Raw genomic sequence first — 17,163 nt, forward strand, 5'->3', positions numbered from 1 at the left:
TATTGGTTTCGGAATAACGACCATTTTTATTTTCAAGAGGGGAGGGGAGAGTAACAGAGAACAGTGGCGCAAGATAAACGGGAAGAGCAAAAAATTTACGAACATAAACACGGAATTTCGGCTAAATAAAAAATTGTTTTATGGTGGTGTTTCTTGTGGTACAACAAACGGTCGCCACCTTAAGTACTTGGCATCCGTGTGCCTCCATTCAGGCCCACGCCTCTTAGCCCTTTCCTGATACTCTTCAATAACATCTCGTTTTTTTAAGACAATATGTTTGCCTTTCCAATATTTCATCATGCCGAGTGCTTGCAACGTGCTCACAATGTCATAGGCATTAATTGCCATTTCTTGGCTGAGGTCCTTAATGGAAATCTCTTTGCCTGGATAGGAGCAGACGTGTTCCAACAACACATCCTTCCAATAGGATCGGTAAGAGATCAGACCCAAATCGGAGAGCGGCTTTTCAGGTGAACCGACTTTGCCCTCTGTTCGAGTCAGCAAATAACCTGAAAGGATTAAAAAATATTTTGTGTGACTTTTCTCACTTATACAAACATTTATTAGTTACTGAAATCGATGAGCAGTCGCCCATATCCTTGGCGCTGGTAAGGGGGCAGAGTCATAATACAGGAGACATTATAGTTGAGGAAAGAATCTAATTTAGGAATAAACGGTTGCCATTAAAAGACATTAACAGCTCAGGTATGCAATGAGAAACTCACTTTTTTCTTTGCTGAAATAACCGACACTGTGACAGCCTTCCGAGTCGGCAACAGTCATGACATAGAAAAGAAAGGGCTCGACGTCGTAGTAAAGCGTCTTGGTATCGAGGAAGCACTTAGCCAATAGGCAGAGATTCTGGCAGTAGGTTTTCTTTTCCTGACCGTCTACTTCCCAAACACTGACCTTCTCCTTCCTGGAATTGAAAAGAAACGGCGCCCTTGTCAGGCATAGCACATTTAAAATAGGATGCCAAAAACAATGGGGTAAGGGCTGGATAAAGAAGGAGCTGTTTCGTCGTTCGGTGTCGAAGCTAATGGAAACCCCGACCGTTCGATTGTTGATCCAGCGTCTAAAGATGTTGCTCTAGAAAGGAGGAGACTGACCTCCAGAAATCTGGAAGATCTACGGTGATTTGATGAAAAGTGAAAAGGATTGAAAGAAAATGGGGGAAAGGAATTCAAAGACAACGAAGTAGAAATAGACAAAACAGAAAAAAAAACAAAAAAAAAACAAAAAAAAAAACAACAAAACAATAAAGGTCAAATGTAATATTTCGCTTTACCGATAGATTTCATCACCAGGGGGATGTCTCCAAACACACTTGGCGGCATGCCGTCTCAACACGGTACGAGACCGCATGTATACTAAACAAAACTCGCAGAGGTAGAGCTTAGGTAATCTGGCTAAATCGTCCGGATATGGGCTTTGATACCACACTTCCATTTCGAACCTTCCCATCTCGATAAAGCGAAGCCCACCAGCTGATGGTAAACTCTTCAATTCCTCCTCCTGTTAATCGAATGCAATGTTATTTATACTCTCCAAATATTTGGAAAGAAAAATTACATATTTGGTGCTGGCTTCAGCCTGGGATGCCCGGAATAAAGCCAGATCGTATTCCGACGTGAGGCCGGTAAGATTAGGTTCCCTTTCTCTCCACTTGTCTTCGGCGTTTTCGTCCAGCTCAGCCGGAGCTGATGTGACGATTTCTTTACGTTCAGACTTCTGAGCGCGAGCTTGCCTCACTTTTTGCTGCTCTTTTAACTGTTCACTAGTTGGTCCTGATGACCGAGGTGATTTTGGAGTTCGAACATGAAAATCTTGTCGGTCTAACAACAAAATAATAATTATTTCTATGATTTGATAACCTAGACGATTAATTAACTTACTTGTACTAATGGATGACCAGTGATTCAATTGAGATTCTGCATTAAGACGTAGCGCAGCGCATTCACTCATAGTTAAATTATGATACGATGGACAGGCTTGCAAACTTAGGTGGCGGTCCGTCTTCCCATTCAGATGTCCTATAATTAAAGAAAATGAATAAATAAAATTTTTACTTTCATCCTATTTGTGGTTTCCATACCTGAAGAATCGCACCCAGCCATTGGACACTTTCTTTCTTCCATGGTCGGGGTGTTACAGCTTTCTTGAGATGAAGGAGCGCTGCCACTGTAGCTACTTATTTCTTTGGGTTGCAGTTTGCGATTTACAGCTGAGGCAGATTTACCTTTCGCTGTAGCTGGTTTCCGTTTCGCCGTCGCACCACTGGATTTATTACTAACTGGCACTTCAGGTTCGGAATCCGATTCGGAAACCTTCCCGATGACATGTTTACTCTTTCTTATCCGGGCACTGGAGGATCTTGTTAATTTCCTCGCTAAGAGTTGCATAACATGCAATTTAGCTCACCAAGTAATTAGGAAATAAACACAGTTTTAAAAAATTACCAGGTTGTTTTCCTTTTGTTTTGCTCTCTCCTTCACTATCTGATGACTTTCGAGCTGCTGGTCTTGGTTGAACTCTTGCACGAGGACCTTTTGACTTGGATTGGTTGACCTGGTTCCCAGACCCTGTATCGGTATCTGACGCTTCAGATGACTGCAACACTGTACTTTTCCTAATTTCACAAAAAAATCTTCACTTGAGCACAAAGGAAAAACACACAATTATAATACTTGGGATTTGGGGTAGCTTCACTATCACTGCTCATGCTGCTATTTTCAGGGCTGAAAATACTCCTCATTTTTTGCTGTAATTTAGGACTTTTGTTGCTTGCTTCAGAAACATTTGCACTTGAACTTGGTTGAGATTGCTTTTTGACTGGTGTGCTGTTTTTAGCAGGGGGTTTCTTGGGAGGTTTTGTAGGCACTGCAGCAGCTCCTTTTTCCGGGGGTTTGGTTGGCTTTGCCCTAATTGCTGCATTTTGTTTTTTCTTGGGTTCTTCTTTCTTGACATGATTTTCTTTTTTGGGGCCAGAATCGGAACTGGAGTTGGTGCTAGACACTCGTGTTCTATTTAACTTTTTTTTAACTGAAGGCTTGTTAGCTGAAGCTTGTGAACTTTCAGAATCTGAACTACTAGAATCACTTCCAGATGATGATGATGATGATGAACTGCTATCACTGCTACTACTTGATGTTGTGTCTTCTGAACTGCTCACCTAGTAAATATAATTTTATTAACATACGAGATATGGGGCTACCCGATACCGATAACACGAGAATTTTATAGAGAAATATTTTGCTATGAAATTTGGCTAGGGATTCCTAACAGGTTGCGCATTTTTAAAGTGCTATTTGGATATTAACCACCTAAAATGTTTCCCATTGAAAATCCCTTACAAGTATATCCAAGACATACAGAAGTAAATAATGGTGAAGCGAATCTCAAACCGATTTAAATGGTTTAACATACCTTTTTTTTAGATTTGCTGGACATTTTTGCATGGCGTTGACAGGGGATCAATGCTACTATGTTTGAGGCTGCTCTAGTTTGTTTATTGACAACTCACTTTATCCGCCATTTTTTAGTGTGTTGGTTTTTGAATCGTGAATCAACATATAACTGAACAAGCTATCATGAATTTTAATGTGGGGGGATTTAGTGAAAGTCTAAAATGTTCCTATCAACAATTCTGTAAACAGGAAACAGAAGGCAGAGAATCCAGTCGCCGATTGTTGGTGAAACTTAAAAAATTCGAAGCGAAATCTTTCGATTTGGTAGCACAAACACAAAGTGCCCAACAGATGCGAAATCAATTTGAAAAGATGTTTATGCAACATAATCCTTTATTTTGGGCGCAACTTCAAAGAAATATTGCTACAAATACGGTTGATTTTAATGTTGACTACCCATTGTCTGGATGTAGTGGCAAGAAACAAACGAAAGAAATGGCTGTTAACACCTCACACAATTCTTCAACTTCAGAGCAACACTCTTTCCATGAAGAAGGGATTTGGCCTCATACCCCATCTCCTACAATAGATAAAAGCATGCAGCAAATGGCCTGTGATAACACTAGAAATATAAATATTTTTTCTTCTACACCACATCATAAGGACCAGAGTGAAAATCAAGATATAAGAAAAGATAGAAGGATTACAAACAGCAATTTGGTGCCAAGCCATAAAACAACTAGGCATATTTCAAGTCCTCAGGGAGTTGAAGAAATCAAACAAGTCTCATCATCTACCCTGGAAATCCACCATCCTCCCCAGAATTTTATATCATCTCAGCAAGAAAATCAGTTTGCTTCATCAAATAATACTTTCTCCAATGCTACAAATAAAGAAGAAGCATCTTGTGGGCCACTGACAACTACTTCCATTGCAAATTTCAGACAAATGAATAAGGAGTCAAGTGAAAAAATCCTTGAACATTACTTGGATAAACAAAAGGAAGAAAAGGAGATTCTTTCCCTGCTATCCCCAAGTGAAATAAAACATCCGTCAATGCAGACGGCAGTAATCCCGGTAATTGATCCGGTTGACCGCGAACCTCAGGATACCAATAACGTTCAAAACTATATCCAGGAGTTACAGTCCAATACCACTGTAGTTGACGAAGTCACACAGTTGGTTCCTGCCTCTCTGTCTCCTAATAAGATGAAGCCTTTTCGTTTAGACTCTGATTCTGATTGTGCCGACGATCCGATTTCTGGTCCGCTGAGTGGCAAAAATGTAGGAGATGATGATTCTGACTCATTTTGGAATTGAGCAAATGAGGCTAATTTATTTCACCGATTCCCATAATATCATTGTATTTTTAGCTTGCAAATACATTTAAAATATGAAGCACCATTTCTTGGTTTTAACAGTAAGCTTAAAGAATAATGAATGGAACGCGATATTGCGCTGAGAATGCTAAGCAGGCGTTTAACCAGAGAAAATATCTTTCATTAAATTGGTTACCTCGATTTTGTGCAGAGCAGAAATCCCAACAGCAGGCGCTGCCAAAACTGGGCGACCAGAGTAGCGCAGATTTATACCAACTACATTACGAAAACGGGGTTCAATAAAGTTCCAGGCACCTCCGTTACGAGGCTCTTCTTGGCACCAGATAAATTCCTTTGCATTTGAGTACTTGGCCACCAGCTTTTGAATACCAAGAGCCGGGAAGGGGCACAGTTCTTCCAAACGGATAATAGCTACGTCTTTCAACCCCTTTTCTTGGCGTTGCTGATTGAGAGCATAATAGTGTTTTCCGCTGACGAAAATCATCCGTTGGACATCCGCAGGAGATTCCAATGTGTCATCCAGCACAGGCTGAAACGAAGTACCAGGAGCTAAATCTTGTAAGGTTGAAACTGCAGCTGGGAAACGAAGAAGTAATTTCGGGCCAGCGACGATAAGGGGCTTGCGAAACGGGCGTATAACTTGCCGGCGAAGTAAATGGAAAATTTGAGCGGGTGTAGTAGGATTGACCACCTGATGAAAAATTGTTCAACCATCAATTTGGATTATTTTTTTTATTTACGGCATCAGTTACCTGCATATTGATATCGTCACAATCAGCAATGTCTTCTCGGCTGTCAGTCAACTGCAGGAAACGTTCTATTCGACAAGTGGAGTGCTCAGGTCCGGCACCATCGAATCCATGCGGCAACACCATCACTAATCCACTCTGTAGCTGCCACTTAGCTATTAAATTTTGTGATTTATTTTGCATGAAAGGATTGACGGTGTTCATAAATTAATTGACATACCCTCGCCAGATGTCACAAACGTATCGATGATAATTTGAGCCCCTGAATCGTAAAAATAAGGTATTGATGCATGCTGAAAAAATTTAGAAATCAACTAATGATACAGACCATTGAAGAAATCGCCGAACTGAGCTTCCCATATGCACAGAGCGTCCGGACGGCCGACACTATTACCTTTGGCCGCAACAAGAAAAAGATGTCATAAACAATCATTCCCGGGGTTGCTTTAAAACATCTCCGTACCATATTCAAAAGCCAAAACCGCTTCTTCTGACAAAATGCTGTTAGCAACCTATCAATAAAATACAGAAGTTTAGTCGATAAAATCATTATCTAGGATTTGAATCCTTTTGTTCCATACCTCCAGATGACCTTGGCTGCCGTCAGGTGTTCCAAGATCGTTAAGGGGAATATAAACTTCATTCGACTGTTGGTCTACTAACATGCAATGACGCTGTGAAAATGTGCCACGACCGACGTCCTGTCCACTGATTCGACAATCATAACCTAAGACAATTTTGATTTCAATTATTGATATTAAACGTTGGGACCAACATACCTACCTTGATAAAGCAAAGAGGCTATTGCCAAAGATTCTGCGGTTGACCAGTCTAAGTTGGTGCCAGTCAAAAGTTTGTTGAGACGAGCATCAACGTGACCTCTTTTTAACGTTGGGTGGAGGGAAAAATTACTAGGGATGTGAACAGATCTAGCCCCCACCCATCGTAAAACGTCCAAATCCACACCAGTGTCCCATGACGTGATATCTCCCGTTGCTGTCTGTTACACCAAACTAATTCCTAATACAAAGATTCTATCTGACCAGTGGTGAAAGGAAAACCTTAAGCGCTTTTGACTGTTGTTCTCCAACTTGGCTGTAGCTTGGCGAGGCTGAAGGTGAGTACGAATCGGCTTCTTTGAATGCAATACTCATCTGGTTCGTATGAGTTGTTAGCAAGTTTTGATGGGTTTCTTTTTCCAAAACTCCTTCATCTATGAGTCTATAAAAATATTGGTATTATTAATAGTGGTAAAAACTTAGCCAAGACCATATTTGATCTTTGAACTATTGATATACTTTCGGCAGTAGGCATCAGGTATGGAGCAGCCGCGAGAATGAATAGCTGAATACATAACGGGATTCGTAAATGTTGGCTCATCCATTTCATTGTGACCCCATCTGAATATTGGATTGATTTTTACAAATTAAGCTTTCTGGAAAACATGCGATCACCGCTAATAGTCAAATTTATACACCTTCTATAGCAAAGCACATCTACGAAAATATCGCGCAGAAACTTTTTCCTGTAGTTCCATGCCAAGCGTGCGGCACGAACAACCGCATCGGGATCATCTCCATTGACATGAATGATCGGCACCCCAATCGATTTAGCTATATCACTGCAATATCGTGACGAACGACCACGATCTGCAGGGGTGGTGTAACCTACTTGGTTGTTGACAATTAAGTGTAAAGAACCTCCAACAGCAAAATGTGGAACTTGGCTAAAAGCGAGCGTTTCCTGCACAACCCCTTGACCTAAGGCGGAATCATTCATTAATAGTAAAAAATTATTCACCGAAAACCAAAATTAAAATCACACCTGAAATGGCAGCATCTCCATGTACCTGTAGACAGATCACGCGATCACCCATATTTCCAGAGCCGTAATCACCCTCTTGAATCCTGAGGCACCCAAAAATAAATATTTTTATGAATGAGATATTGGTTAAGTTATAGTGTTGACCGAAATTGATCACCTTTGCTGTTCAGCCCGGACCCTTCCTGCTGTAAACGGATTCGCAGCCTCTAAGTGAGAGGGGTTGGGAAGCATGGTAACCGACACGCTTTTTCCATCGAAATTTAATTTTGTCACACTTGTTAGGTGAGACAATACGTCACCAATTCCTAGAAGTGAGAACATGCTAACAAGCAGTATTGAATTAATGACATACTAAAATATGTTACCCTTCGTTCCAACAGGAAGTTCACTTCGGCCCTTCATTTTACTAAACATGAGTTCGTATGGGCAATTTAGCATACCGGTCAGCAGGTTCAGCCTTCCTACGTTATTCGTTTTGATATTTTAAAAATCATTAAGACTATATTAAGTAAAAAATTACCGCGATGAGCCATACACATGAACACGTGCTGGACATCATTAGCGGCAGCCAATTTGAAAATTTCCCTATAGAATGGTATGCAGCTCTCTGCCCCTTCTCCTCCATAACGTTTCACTGTGGGAAATTTAGATCCGACGAAATTGTCGAAGTTTTGGGAAATTATCATTGCCTCAGCTATCTCCTTCTTTGTTACAGGATCAACTTCCTGGGAGCTAATTGCCTCATGTTCACTGATTAGCCATTCTCTTTCTTCAAGGGACTCAATGTGCATAAATTCAACTCCAGTTGAACTGCAATACATTTTTTCTAATTGCAGCACAACATCAGAAGTTTGTTCAGTATCAGATAATCCATAGAATAATGGAGACAATTCAGGTACATTACTGAAAGGAAATTAATGGTTTTTACACTCATCAGATCTTTAAATATGCCATATATAAGTATTATTTAATACTGTGTGTCTTGCAAATGAAGTGGATCAAGAGCAGCTTTCAGATGACCATATCTGTGATATGCCTCGACCAATCTAAGAAGATTGGGATTTTGATCTTGAGAATGAAATTTGCCTTCTTTACCTTCTAAGCAAATAAAAGGTGGAATAGGTAATATAACAGTGTGACTTTACATTAAGAACCAAAGCACCTGCATTATTGTTGGTATGAGAAGCATGGATTTGGGGCTTAAAACCGTAAACACCCTGTCTACTATGGTAACCCCGAAAGGAAGAAAGGGGTGAAACTAAGCGTTGAAAATATTTCAAATTACATTGATTCCGACATAACATCAAACTCGTCATTCTTTATGAATCAAGGACCGTGATTTATTATTTTTGTACTTAGATTTCTGTCTGCTAAAAACGATAATTAAAAAAGATTTTGAAAAACATAAGAAGTACATACAGTTGCCGTTGGTCGGTGTTTTCAAGCTTGGAACCACGTTTCACAGATGGCAGTTTATATAAAAACAACAACCAAGAACTCCAAATATTTGCATGCATTTGCTTGTGCCTTTTAAAATCGTGTTAGAAGGCATGATACAATGTGTGGCATGAATAATCTTCTCAGACTATCCAGCATTCTTAAAATATGCAGTTCAAACATAACGTCGTCGGTTTTACGTTACCGATCTACCCCTGTAATGGTGTGTCAACTGCAATGTTTTCGCCATATCGGACATTACCGCAAAATAGGAATGAAAAACGTTGCACCTCTGTGCCAAGTATTTGAAAATGTAAAGAGCTTTAAACTGTACTCCACTCAAAATCTTCCAGGAAAGAAAATTAAAGACCAGACTGAGAATATCCTCACAGTACCAAATTTTCTTACTGTTGGCAGAATGATAATGTGTCCAATACTTGGCTATCTAGTCATCCAAAATGATTATCCTACTGCATTTGGCTTATTTGTGATTGCTGGAATCACTGATTTAGTATGCATTCATTTAAATCTGATTGTTTTTAGTAATTCTGATGCAATTTTTTTTTTTATTGTAGCTTGATGGATGGATAGCAAGAACGTTTCCCAGTCAGGCGTCATTGGCAGGGAGTTTCCTAGATCCATTGGCTGATAAACTTCTCTTAGGAACACTTTTTGTCAGCCTTACCTACAGTGGACTTATTCCATGTAATGCCTTTAGGGTTAAGATAAGCTAACAAGATATTATTCAAAAAAGCTATCTTAAATTGTTTCTTACAGTGCCACTTACTATACTTATTGTTGCAAGAGATTCTTTACTTGTTGCTTCGGGATTCTATGTTCGCTACATCTCTTTGGAGCCACCTGTAAGTTGTTTTGTTGCCGGGATAGCCATTTATTTGTCTCATTTATCAATTATTACGTAGCGAACTTTGGGTCGTTATTTCGATCCCTCATTGGCTACAGCACAACTAGCGCCAACAAATATTTCGAAATTCAATACTGCCGTTCAGCTACTGCTCGTGGCTTGCAGTCTTGCTGTCCCAGCATTTAGTCTTGCAGAAGCAATTCTGCCCGTTTTATGGTAATGTGATCACATTATTTTATTTGATAAATCATGAAGTGTGTATTAACACGACAGAAATAATTACAGGTATGTGACAGGAACGACAACCGTCTTATCGGGACTCAGTTACGTGTTTGCTAAAAACACTTATCGAATCATAACTCGATCGCGTGTAAAATGAAACATCACTGATGCAGACAAATATATGTGAATTTAGTGATCGTCCAACATTTTCCCTAATAAAAATCAACATAAGTGCATTAACAATTATTATACATCGGAGTTTTTGGGTGGTGGTGGTGGTGGTTGGGTTGGTGCAACAAGTCGAGCTACAAACGCCTGTTTTGGTTGCTGCCCAGCTTGTTGTTGTTGGGAGAGAGTAGCCATTCGAACCCCTCGAATGTTTATGGTGCCACCTTGAAAGCCTGCTGGCAAAAGAATGGACTGAGCCCCTTTGACGTTCTGTAAAAGAACTGTCGTGGGTTGGTTTGTCGATGATGAGGCTCCAACGTTCAGCCCTGCGATGGCTGAAAGTGGTAATTGTACTACTCCTGTTTTACTTCCTCCTTTATGATGGGCGTTGGTTAAAGAAAGCAAATTTTCTAAGGTAATCACTTGCTGTTGAGTTCCTCCACCAGGCCCAGTTACTACCCTTGCTAGTACCGGCCGTGCTGCTCCGGTCGTTGGACTAGATGGCACTGCTTTACGTACGCTGGCCATATTAACAGCAATATTGGGTCTTAGCATGCGGGTATTGGGGCCCATTTGCCCGGCAATTGACGTCGAACTTAGGTTGATTAATTTGTTATTAACCATCACAAGTCTCGGAGCACTGGATGTCGATGGCGAACTTCCACTGCTGACCGTAGTCGGTGTTGGAGGTCGTATGAGGAAAGTTTGAACAGGAGATGTAACTGAATTGCTCGTACTAACAACTTGCCTTCCAGCTAGGCGCACAGGGCTTCCAGGAAACCGTGCTCTGGCTGTGTTCGCCATTATTCCTGACACTGTAGCGGCAGTAACCGGTATATTTAATCTTATTATGCTGGAAGTCGAGGATGTTGGCACTGAGATAGTTGTAGGTGGCACATTTGGAGCAGGTGCCCGTGGGCTTGAAAGTAAAGCTGAATTTGTGGCCTTTGCTGACGTGGGAGATAAGATAACCTGGACAGAAATGATTTTAACTGAACGATCTGTCGGATTCGAAATTTCTTTCATTACCTGTTTGATAGTTGAATTTCCATTGACAAGCGTTGGAGTACCGATAACTTTTTGCCCTTGAAGAGCTCCTTGTTGCTGGGCAGAAATTTGTAGGGTTCTAGCTAAAAGTGCAGTAGGCAAGTTGGCAGGCGCTGCCACTCTGATGGTTTGTATCCCGCTTGACGTCGTGATCTGGAACGTTTGTATAGTGGCCGGGCCAGCTCCTGTGCTTGGCGTGATCCCGGTAACGGTGACCGGAGTTGTGACAGTCGGGGTTGAGCCAGAGGGGGACGCAACTACTATTGGCGCTGTTAGAGATTTACTATGGAAACAAAGCAGTGGAAATTATAGAAACTATATAGCATTGTCTAAAGTTCCCGGTTACCTTATCTCTTGGCGAACCGTAACAATGGGTGAATTATTCAACTTGACTGGGGTACTTTTCATGACTGCGACAGAAACGGGTGCTGGAACAGGAATTTGGATTTCTGGGACTGAAGAGGGCTGTATGATAGGCGCTTGCGAAACAGGACTCGTAGCCGGAATCGGAACTGACGATGGGATTTTACTGTTTTTCGCGGATGCAGGACTACTTCCAACGCCAGACGAACGACGCTGCTCACTTCGTGGCTTTTTAACTCTACTAGGCATACCCTGATGTTGTTTGTGTAATTGTTCTATGGAGATTTTAATAATACTTATTAGTAATTAGGTTATGGAATATCGATCAACAAACATATCTTCGTACCAAATTCAGATTCTGAGCGATGGCGATGTAAATAGATCCATACTTTCCGAGCGGAATCGTACTTCACGCATGGATCTGCTTCGTAATGAAGTCGATCAAGGGCGCCACTAACCACAGAATGAAGAGAAGCCTCGGCGCCGGATGCCAGGTACTGCGACTCCTTCATTAACTCGCATATCTCTGCACGGGTGCCTTCACCATTGGGCAACCGAGCAGCCGCGTCGCGAACTAACGATAGGAGGGTGACACAAGCTGGGCGATCCGGAACCATTAGATTGTGACCACGCACCTTGCTCGACGGCTGACCGACTCCTTGGCCTGGTGTGTAAACGCCTGCAATGCGTGAATGGAAGTATTTACTACGATAAGTGGATAATGTACGTAAATAAAAGCAAAGCTTACCTTTAACGGGGCCCACGATACTCTCATAGCCATGTTGTCGGAAAGTAAACGCCTTATGTGGCTGACAGTATCTAAGACGCTCTTGCTCCTGCACAAAAAACAAAAAACAAAACGCAATTAACTTTTCAGATAAGAAGTGGATTTTTTCAAGGAAAATGGTAACCAAAGAAAAAGCACAGACAAAGAAAACAAAACAAAAAAACTTCGATCTAAAAAACATAGCTTGCTGCAATTACAGAAATTTATTACGACATATACCTGATAAATCATCTTGTCTTCGGCTGTACTTGGCTTTACTGTCCATGACGTTACGGATCGTGGTGGGTGAACCACATCTGCAGAATCGAATAACGAGGAAGACCCTACGTCAGAAATATCCTCACTGAGGTCAAGTCCCGAACCCAAATTCAAAGTTGGATCAGGTGGTGAACTAAGCATGGAATCGTTCAACTCGCTAGTGCCTTCCACGTCAAGCTTGCCGTCAAGACTATTATCCTGCTGCTGTTGGAGCCAAATGCCAGATAAATCTTGCAAGAGGGCATCGCTGTCTCTGCCTTGGCCACTCCAGGAATGCACGGAAAGTTGGCCGAGATCTTGAGCCGCAGATACTAGTCCATGGTCCATCAAGAATTCTAGGGCAGATTGGACTAAGCTCGTCCAGCCATTTGCCCTTTGGTGAACAAGCATCAATTGCGAATACCTGAAAGAAAAAAAAAATATAGATATAATAATAATGATCGGCAGAAAGGTTCAATCTTCGAGTAAATTAAATTACCATTCGTTCAAAGGGGATATTGGAGAGCTACTCCAAACGACCACAGAGTCTGTGGTTTGTTTTAAAGTGGATGGGAGTTCGTTGTTTATTAGAACTTCACGCAATAGCGTGAAAAAGCTAGAGTGAGTGTCTTGCGTCAAACTAGGAGGCGGTGGAGGTGGAAGAGGAGGTGGTGGAGGCGGTGGAGTAGGACACTTTTCTATGGGAGGAGGGGTAATAGGACGTGGCGTTTCGGCTGCTTCTTGTTTGACTTCAGATTCACTAATCATCATCATACTGCTACCCTCTCCTTGCTCATAGGTAGCTGAGACAGACTCCGTTCGATCTGGTCGACTTTTCGTGTTCTTAGTTTTAGTCGGTTTTGCCACGGGACCTGAGACGGGCTTCTTAACTTTCACTTTTTTTGGTGTATCGGCTTCCGAATCTTGTTCTTCCGAAGTGCTGCTTGCGCTCACAATAGGCTGAACATAGAGAATGATTAAAAACGTACATTCAAATCATTGAGAATCAGATGTTTTACTTTGTTCTTTTTAGGCGATTCCAGGATTTTTGGTGCAGGAGGTCGTTTGTTTAATATGCACATGCGAACACGTTGGCCAATATCATCCAAGGTGGTATCTTTAAATCCTTTTTCAAGTGCGAGTTTTCCTTCACGTTTCAACGAGCGATGCTTGCTTAACATGATTTTGTAAGTTTCCTCGTTCACTTCGTAAACGTTTTTAGAACAGGACACTCGTGACGCCACGTCTAAGACGGGCTTGAAGTCCTCACCAAATCGTTTGGCATCGCCAGGTTTTCTCGAACAGCTTTCCACAGATAACTTCCCGCTAAAAAGCTCATTGCCTGGACAGAGAGTTTTGTTACGTGACGGCTCATCCTCCACCGTCTTGTCGAGCTTATTTTCCACAACTACAAGATGATTATAGATGTTCTGAGTAAACGTCGACTGAATTGGCTTGATATCACAGCTCAAAGATCCTTGAATTGAACCCAAGTGACGCCGCTGTTTTTTTGAAAGAGGCGGCGGTGGACCTTCGGGGTAGTTGTCGTCATCTGAGTTCCTGCAATCAATTGCTTTTAATTCGTCAAAATATCTTTTTCGGACTCGTTCGTCTGTAAGGAAATTGTTTGTTTTGCCACCTGCCAACATTCTGTTGTTGCCTTGTGACGGTTGCAAACGAACAGCTTGACCTTGAGATGAAAAAAACAAAACAAAACAAGAACACATAATTAAAACAAAAAGAGATGGGCAATAAATTTTTCTTGACATATTATAATTTGACATAGAATTTACCAGGTGGAAGTTGAGAAGCAGCTTCAATTAACTGCTGTCTAGACATGACAACACTCTGGAGTAAATTAAAATAATAATTTCTCTGCTCTCTTTTTATGTTCTTCTTCTGGAGTTTCTGGAAAAGATTTCTTGTTTGAGCAATATCAGGATTGTAGAGGCCACACTCCATTTTTTTGCTGAAATGGTCTACTGGATTCCCAAACATAAAATTTTTCTTGGAAAAAAGCATATTCCATGTTTTATGTCTTTCATTTTCCATATCAGTCTTAAAGACTGGTAAGTATGAATGTAGATGTTGCATATCTTCAAGGGTTAAAACTTCTGATAACAGTTCAGAGCTAAGCATTTCCGTAAGCACTGAAGCATTTTCACAAATTTGAGTTGGTAACACAACAGCCTCTCCTTCAATTGAACATGTCTCCAAAAGTGGTTGAATGTAGTGAGAATGTTGATTCTCAAAAGGGGTATCCACTAATCCATTTTCTTGAGACAAGACATCCATAGATTCATCTTCAAACAGTGGATCCATGACATCACATCAGCAGATGTTGCTAAAAGAGAGTAAAATCCAGTCACTCAATTGCATTCCAGAAAGATCTTGTGATAATCATTCGTATTTGACCATTCGTCGCCGACAGTGCACTACCTGTTTTGTGATGAATAACTTCGGTTTGGAAATTATCACTCTTTGATTGATTTCAAACAGTCACCAAAATATGAAGTGTGTCGGTTTCTGTACGTTCAGCGGAACTCAGCTCCCTAAACGTAAGTCTTAATGCGTAAACCAGGTTACTTTGCCCAGCCAGTTTGTTGGGGATAGCATAGCTCTTTCGGTTTCGGTGCGTTAAAAAGCTTTTTTCCATAATACTTTTTTTGGTGCACAGATCGAGTCGTTTGCTATCCGTGTATCAGGCATAGCCTGCTTGCACAGAAGTTGCCAAGTTTTTGATCTCTTATTGTTTGATTTTAAATATATTTAAATTATACCTTAATAAAAATGTATTCTTTTATATTTCTATTTTTGACCAGAAAAATAAATTAATGTGGAATTCAACTACATAATTTAATTTGATGGCAACTTCAATTTCCAGCAGACAGAAATCGAAAAATGTGTTTCATAGTTAATAATGACTTTATAAAAAAAGTTCTACCGTATAGTTACCATACCATTTGTGAACTTCGAAATGAGCCGAACATTGTTATCAAATTTTCTTGCCCTACACCTATCCAGAACATTTCACTTAAAATCAACGTACGCCACGTTTAAAAATAGGAAAGCTACCAACGAAAATGTACCTAAATTGTTAAGCCAACATGTGCCACACGTAAATCCATTTGAAAGTGAAATGGAACAGTTCATCAAAACCACCCACAGTTTGACTGGTATTCACCAATTTCAAGAAAACATAATTTCGAAATATAATAGTAAATTACTGACGAAGGAAAGTTTTGACGCAATTTTCATGCGTATGTGTTTAGCGTGCCGTAATTATCAGTTAGGTAAACAGTTTTTGCACCACATAGACCGGGCAGGTCGTCAAGCAAACACAGCAACTTTAGGGAAATTCTTATCATTGTGCTATTTTTGCAGTGCAGAAGTTGAGGATAAGAGTGAAGTAGAAAAACTGTGTAATGTTCTTAAATCACATGGTGAATATCTTGACGCAGCCACTAAAGAAAGCATTATCCTAGGCCTGAGTATCACTGATAAATGGCAGGAAGGTTTGAAACTACTACAGGAAGATGAAACAGCTCATTATAGTTTGGCTATGAATGCTATGGTGAATTGTCTACTTAGTCACAATCATTTTGATTCTGCCATATTATGGATGGACAAAATTATAGCAAAGGAGAGACCTATTTCTGAGTTTGTATATGAACATTGGCTCAGAAAGTGTGCAGCACATCATAATTGTTGGCAAATCTTCTCTGATTTCCTGGTTCGTGGTGGCGTTTTTCTAAAACAACCGATCGTTCAGAAACTTAAAGATGTGTTACGAAATCGATCCAGAGATCCCTTTCTGGGACAGTTTACTGCAATCGATGAAAGTACTGGAAGATGCCAATCCTGTCAAAAGGTTTTGAAAAACACAGATATAACCGACGAAGAGTTTGCCGCTCTTCGAAAAAGAATCACCGAGAAAGTGCTTTTGGGAACGGATGTGTTTCTAGGATCCAAACCAGAGGAAATGCAGCGATTCAAAGAGCTCATTAAAACGACTGCGCCTTACGATATAGTCATAGACGGATTGAACGTGGCTTATCATATTAGTACAAAAAATCGCAAACAATCTTCGACAAAAGTTGATGCGGTAAGCTTTTCGGGAGTTTTCATTCGCATTTCTTATTGCATTTTACTTAACTGTTTATTTATTTGAGGCAGCTTATGTCGGTAGTGAAATACTTCACAAACCAGAAATTGCGAGTACTCGTCCTTACAAGAGAGCATTTGCTTAAAGGAGTAGCTTTACAGAGAATGAAGCAAGAAGCCCACATTTTCATCACAGAAAACTTGTAAGTTTTCTTTTCTTATGTCAAGTAAAGAAACTAAAGGTTGCAATCTTTAGATCGCGTGATGATCCTTTCTTGCTATGTGCTGCTGTTCAGAGTAAACACACAAAGTTTGTCTCGGACGATCTCTTCCGGGACCATCTCTTCCGTCTAGCCGATTTTAGATTACAAGCAATTTTTCGATTGTGGCAGCGTAGAGCACAAGTACAAATAGTCAAGATCGATAGAAATGGATCAGTAAAATTTCACCACCCTCCGCCTTACCGTACAGTATCTCAATTTGCTGACGGTTGCTGGCATATCCCTTACGACGACGGTACTCCTCGGTACAGCTACGAAACACCCACCACTTGGCTATGTTTGCAACCCAAATGTCAGGCGTAGTGAAATAAATTGATTTGTGCACGTTGGGA

The 17,163-nt window shown here is 40.7% G+C and overlaps 6 protein-coding genes across 9 annotated transcripts; 3 read left to right on the top strand and 3 right to left on the bottom strand.

Annotated features, from left to right (window-relative positions):
* Positions 1-2: 2 nt before the first annotated feature.
* LOC116926293 (histone acetyltransferase KAT7) lies at positions 3-3,556 on the bottom strand. 2 transcript variants are annotated; one of them, XM_045177368.1, is made up of 10 exons: positions 3,427-3,556; positions 2,688-3,172; positions 2,460-2,629; positions 2,096-2,389; positions 1,896-2,033; positions 1,573-1,835; positions 1,289-1,515; positions 726-919; positions 572-658; positions 3-509 (listed from the first exon to the last, which is right to left on the bottom strand). In XM_045177368.1, exons 1-10 carry the CDS (start codon positions 3,448-3,450, stop codon positions 139-141), a joined length of 2,253 nt encoding a protein of 750 aa, XP_045033303.1. In that variant the 5' UTR covers positions 3,451-3,556; the 3' UTR covers positions 3-138. The 2 variants fall into 2 exon arrangements, with proteins under 2 accessions (XP_045033303.1, XP_045033302.1); XM_045177367.1 differs by having other exon boundaries at positions 726-943.
* Positions 3,505-4,811, top strand: LOC116926327. The gene has a single exon (XM_032933178.2). It carries the CDS (start codon positions 3,591-3,593, stop codon positions 4,725-4,727), a length of 1,137 nt encoding a protein of 378 aa, XP_032789069.2. The 5' UTR covers positions 3,505-3,590; the 3' UTR covers positions 4,728-4,811.
* LOC116926291 (probable 2-oxoglutarate dehydrogenase E1 component DHKTD1, mitochondrial) lies at positions 4,755-8,695 on the bottom strand. Of its 2 annotated transcripts, none has more exons than XM_045177366.1 (16): positions 8,483-8,695; positions 8,295-8,415; positions 7,841-8,223; positions 7,686-7,781; positions 7,478-7,625; positions 7,321-7,403; positions 6,974-7,256; positions 6,795-6,896; positions 6,558-6,717; positions 6,280-6,496; positions 6,078-6,223; positions 5,960-6,008; positions 5,825-5,890; positions 5,717-5,758; positions 5,500-5,651; positions 4,755-5,438 (listed from the first exon to the last, which is right to left on the bottom strand). In XM_045177366.1, exons 1-16 carry the CDS (start codon positions 8,634-8,636, stop codon positions 4,887-4,889), a joined length of 2,754 nt encoding a protein of 917 aa, XP_045033301.1. In that variant the 5' UTR covers positions 8,637-8,695; the 3' UTR covers positions 4,755-4,886. The 2 variants fall into 2 exon arrangements, with proteins under 2 accessions (XP_045033301.1, XP_032789020.2); XM_032933129.2 differs by having other exon boundaries at positions 8,295-8,418; positions 8,483-8,694.
* Positions 8,696-8,780: 85 nt separating this feature from the next.
* On the top strand, positions 8,781-10,045 carry LOC116926340 (probable cardiolipin synthase (CMP-forming)). The gene is made up of 5 exons (XM_032933194.2): positions 8,781-9,268; positions 9,333-9,462; positions 9,535-9,620; positions 9,681-9,838; positions 9,908-10,045. The coding sequence occupies exons 1-5, from the start codon at positions 8,879-8,881 to the stop codon at positions 9,999-10,001; spliced, it is 858 nt and encodes a 285-aa protein (XP_032789085.2). The 5' UTR covers positions 8,781-8,878; the 3' UTR covers positions 10,002-10,045.
* Positions 9,856-15,158, bottom strand: LOC116926299 (nuclear factor related to kappa-B-binding protein). The gene is made up of 10 exons (XM_045177365.1): positions 14,886-15,158; positions 14,240-14,790; positions 13,466-14,136; positions 12,946-13,406; positions 12,429-12,870; positions 12,171-12,258; positions 11,769-12,101; positions 11,406-11,697; positions 11,042-11,342; positions 9,856-10,984 (listed from the first exon to the last, which is right to left on the bottom strand). The coding sequence occupies exons 2-10, from the start codon at positions 14,766-14,768 to the stop codon at positions 10,091-10,093; spliced, it is 4,011 nt and encodes a 1,336-aa protein (XP_045033300.1). The 5' UTR covers positions 14,769-14,790; positions 14,886-15,158; the 3' UTR covers positions 9,856-10,090.
* A 186-nt stretch (positions 15,159-15,344) lies between these two features.
* On the top strand, positions 15,345-17,159 carry LOC116926315 (mitochondrial ribonuclease P catalytic subunit). 2 transcript variants are annotated; one of them, XM_032933159.2, is made up of 3 exons: positions 15,345-16,551; positions 16,623-16,753; positions 16,807-17,159. In XM_032933159.2, exons 1-3 carry the CDS (start codon positions 15,424-15,426, stop codon positions 17,132-17,134), a joined length of 1,587 nt encoding a protein of 528 aa, XP_032789050.2. In that variant the 5' UTR covers positions 15,345-15,423; the 3' UTR covers positions 17,135-17,159. The 2 variants fall into 2 exon arrangements, with proteins under 2 accessions (XP_032789050.2, XP_032789052.2); XM_032933161.2 differs by having other exon boundaries at positions 16,847-17,054.
* Positions 17,160-17,163: the final 4 nt, after the last annotated feature.

This window comes from Daphnia magna, linkage group LG7 (assembly GCF_020631705.1).
Source record: "Daphnia magna isolate NIES linkage group LG7, ASM2063170v1.1, whole genome shotgun sequence".
Taxonomy (NCBI): domain Eukaryota; kingdom Metazoa; phylum Arthropoda; class Branchiopoda; order Diplostraca; family Daphniidae; genus Daphnia; species Daphnia magna.

Bases quoted from the DNA above. Each gene is read 5' to 3' on its own strand.
- LOC116926293 (XM_045177367.1), bottom strand. From the start codon at position 3,450: ATGTCCAGCAAATCTAAAAAAAAG. The intron at 1,836-1,895 runs GTAAGTTAATTA...TTTTGTTGTTAG, and splicing joins CTGGTCATCCATTAGTACAA to ACCGACAAGATTTTCATGTT. The intron at 510-571 runs GTAACTAATAAA...TAATCCTTTCAG, and splicing joins GCGACTGCTCATCGATTTCA to GTTATTTGCTGACTCGAACA.
- LOC116926340 (XM_032933194.2), top strand. From the start codon at position 8,879: ATGTGTGGCATGAATAATCTTCTCAGACTATCCAGCATTCTTAAAATA. The intron at 9,463-9,534 runs GTAATGCCTTTA...TGTTTCTTACAG, and splicing joins CTACAGTGGACTTATTCCAT to TGCCACTTACTATACTTATT. The intron at 9,621-9,680 runs GTAAGTTGTTTT...ATTATTACGTAG, and splicing joins ACATCTCTTTGGAGCCACCT to CGAACTTTGGGTCGTTATTT.
- LOC116926315 (XM_032933159.2), top strand. From the start codon at position 15,424: ATGAGCCGAACATTGTTATCAAATTTTCTTGCCCTACACCTATCCAGA. The intron at 16,552-16,622 runs GTAAGCTTTTCG...TATTTGAGGCAG, and splicing joins CTTCGACAAAAGTTGATGCG to CTTATGTCGGTAGTGAAATA. The intron at 16,754-16,806 runs GTAAGTTTTCTT...TGCAATCTTTAG, and splicing joins ATTTTCATCACAGAAAACTT to ATCGCGTGATGATCCTTTCT.
- LOC116926291 (XM_032933129.2), bottom strand. From the start codon at position 8,636: ATGACGAGTTTGATGTTATGTCGGAATCAATGTAATTTGAAATATTTT. The intron at 8,224-8,294 runs GTATTAAATAAT...ATTTCCTTTCAG, and splicing joins CTTCATTTGCAAGACACACA to TAATGTACCTGAATTGTCTC. The intron at 6,009-6,077 runs GTATGGAACAAA...TTTTATTGATAG, and splicing joins GCAGCCAAGGTCATCTGGAG to GTTGCTAACAGCATTTTGTC.
- LOC116926299 (XM_045177365.1), bottom strand. From the start codon at position 14,768: ATGGATCCACTGTTTGAAGATGAATCTATGGATGTCTTGTCTCAAGAA. The intron at 13,407-13,465 runs GTAAAACATCTG...CTCTATGTTCAG, and splicing joins AATCGCCTAAAAAGAACAAA to CCTATTGTGAGCGCAAGCAG. The intron at 12,102-12,170 runs GTAAGCTTTGCT...CACGCATTGCAG, and splicing joins TATCGTGGGCCCCGTTAAAG to GCGTTTACACACCAGGCCAA.
- LOC116926327 (XM_032933178.2), top strand. From the start codon at position 3,591: ATGAATTTTAATGTGGGGGGATTTAGTGAAAGTCTAAAATGTTCCTAT.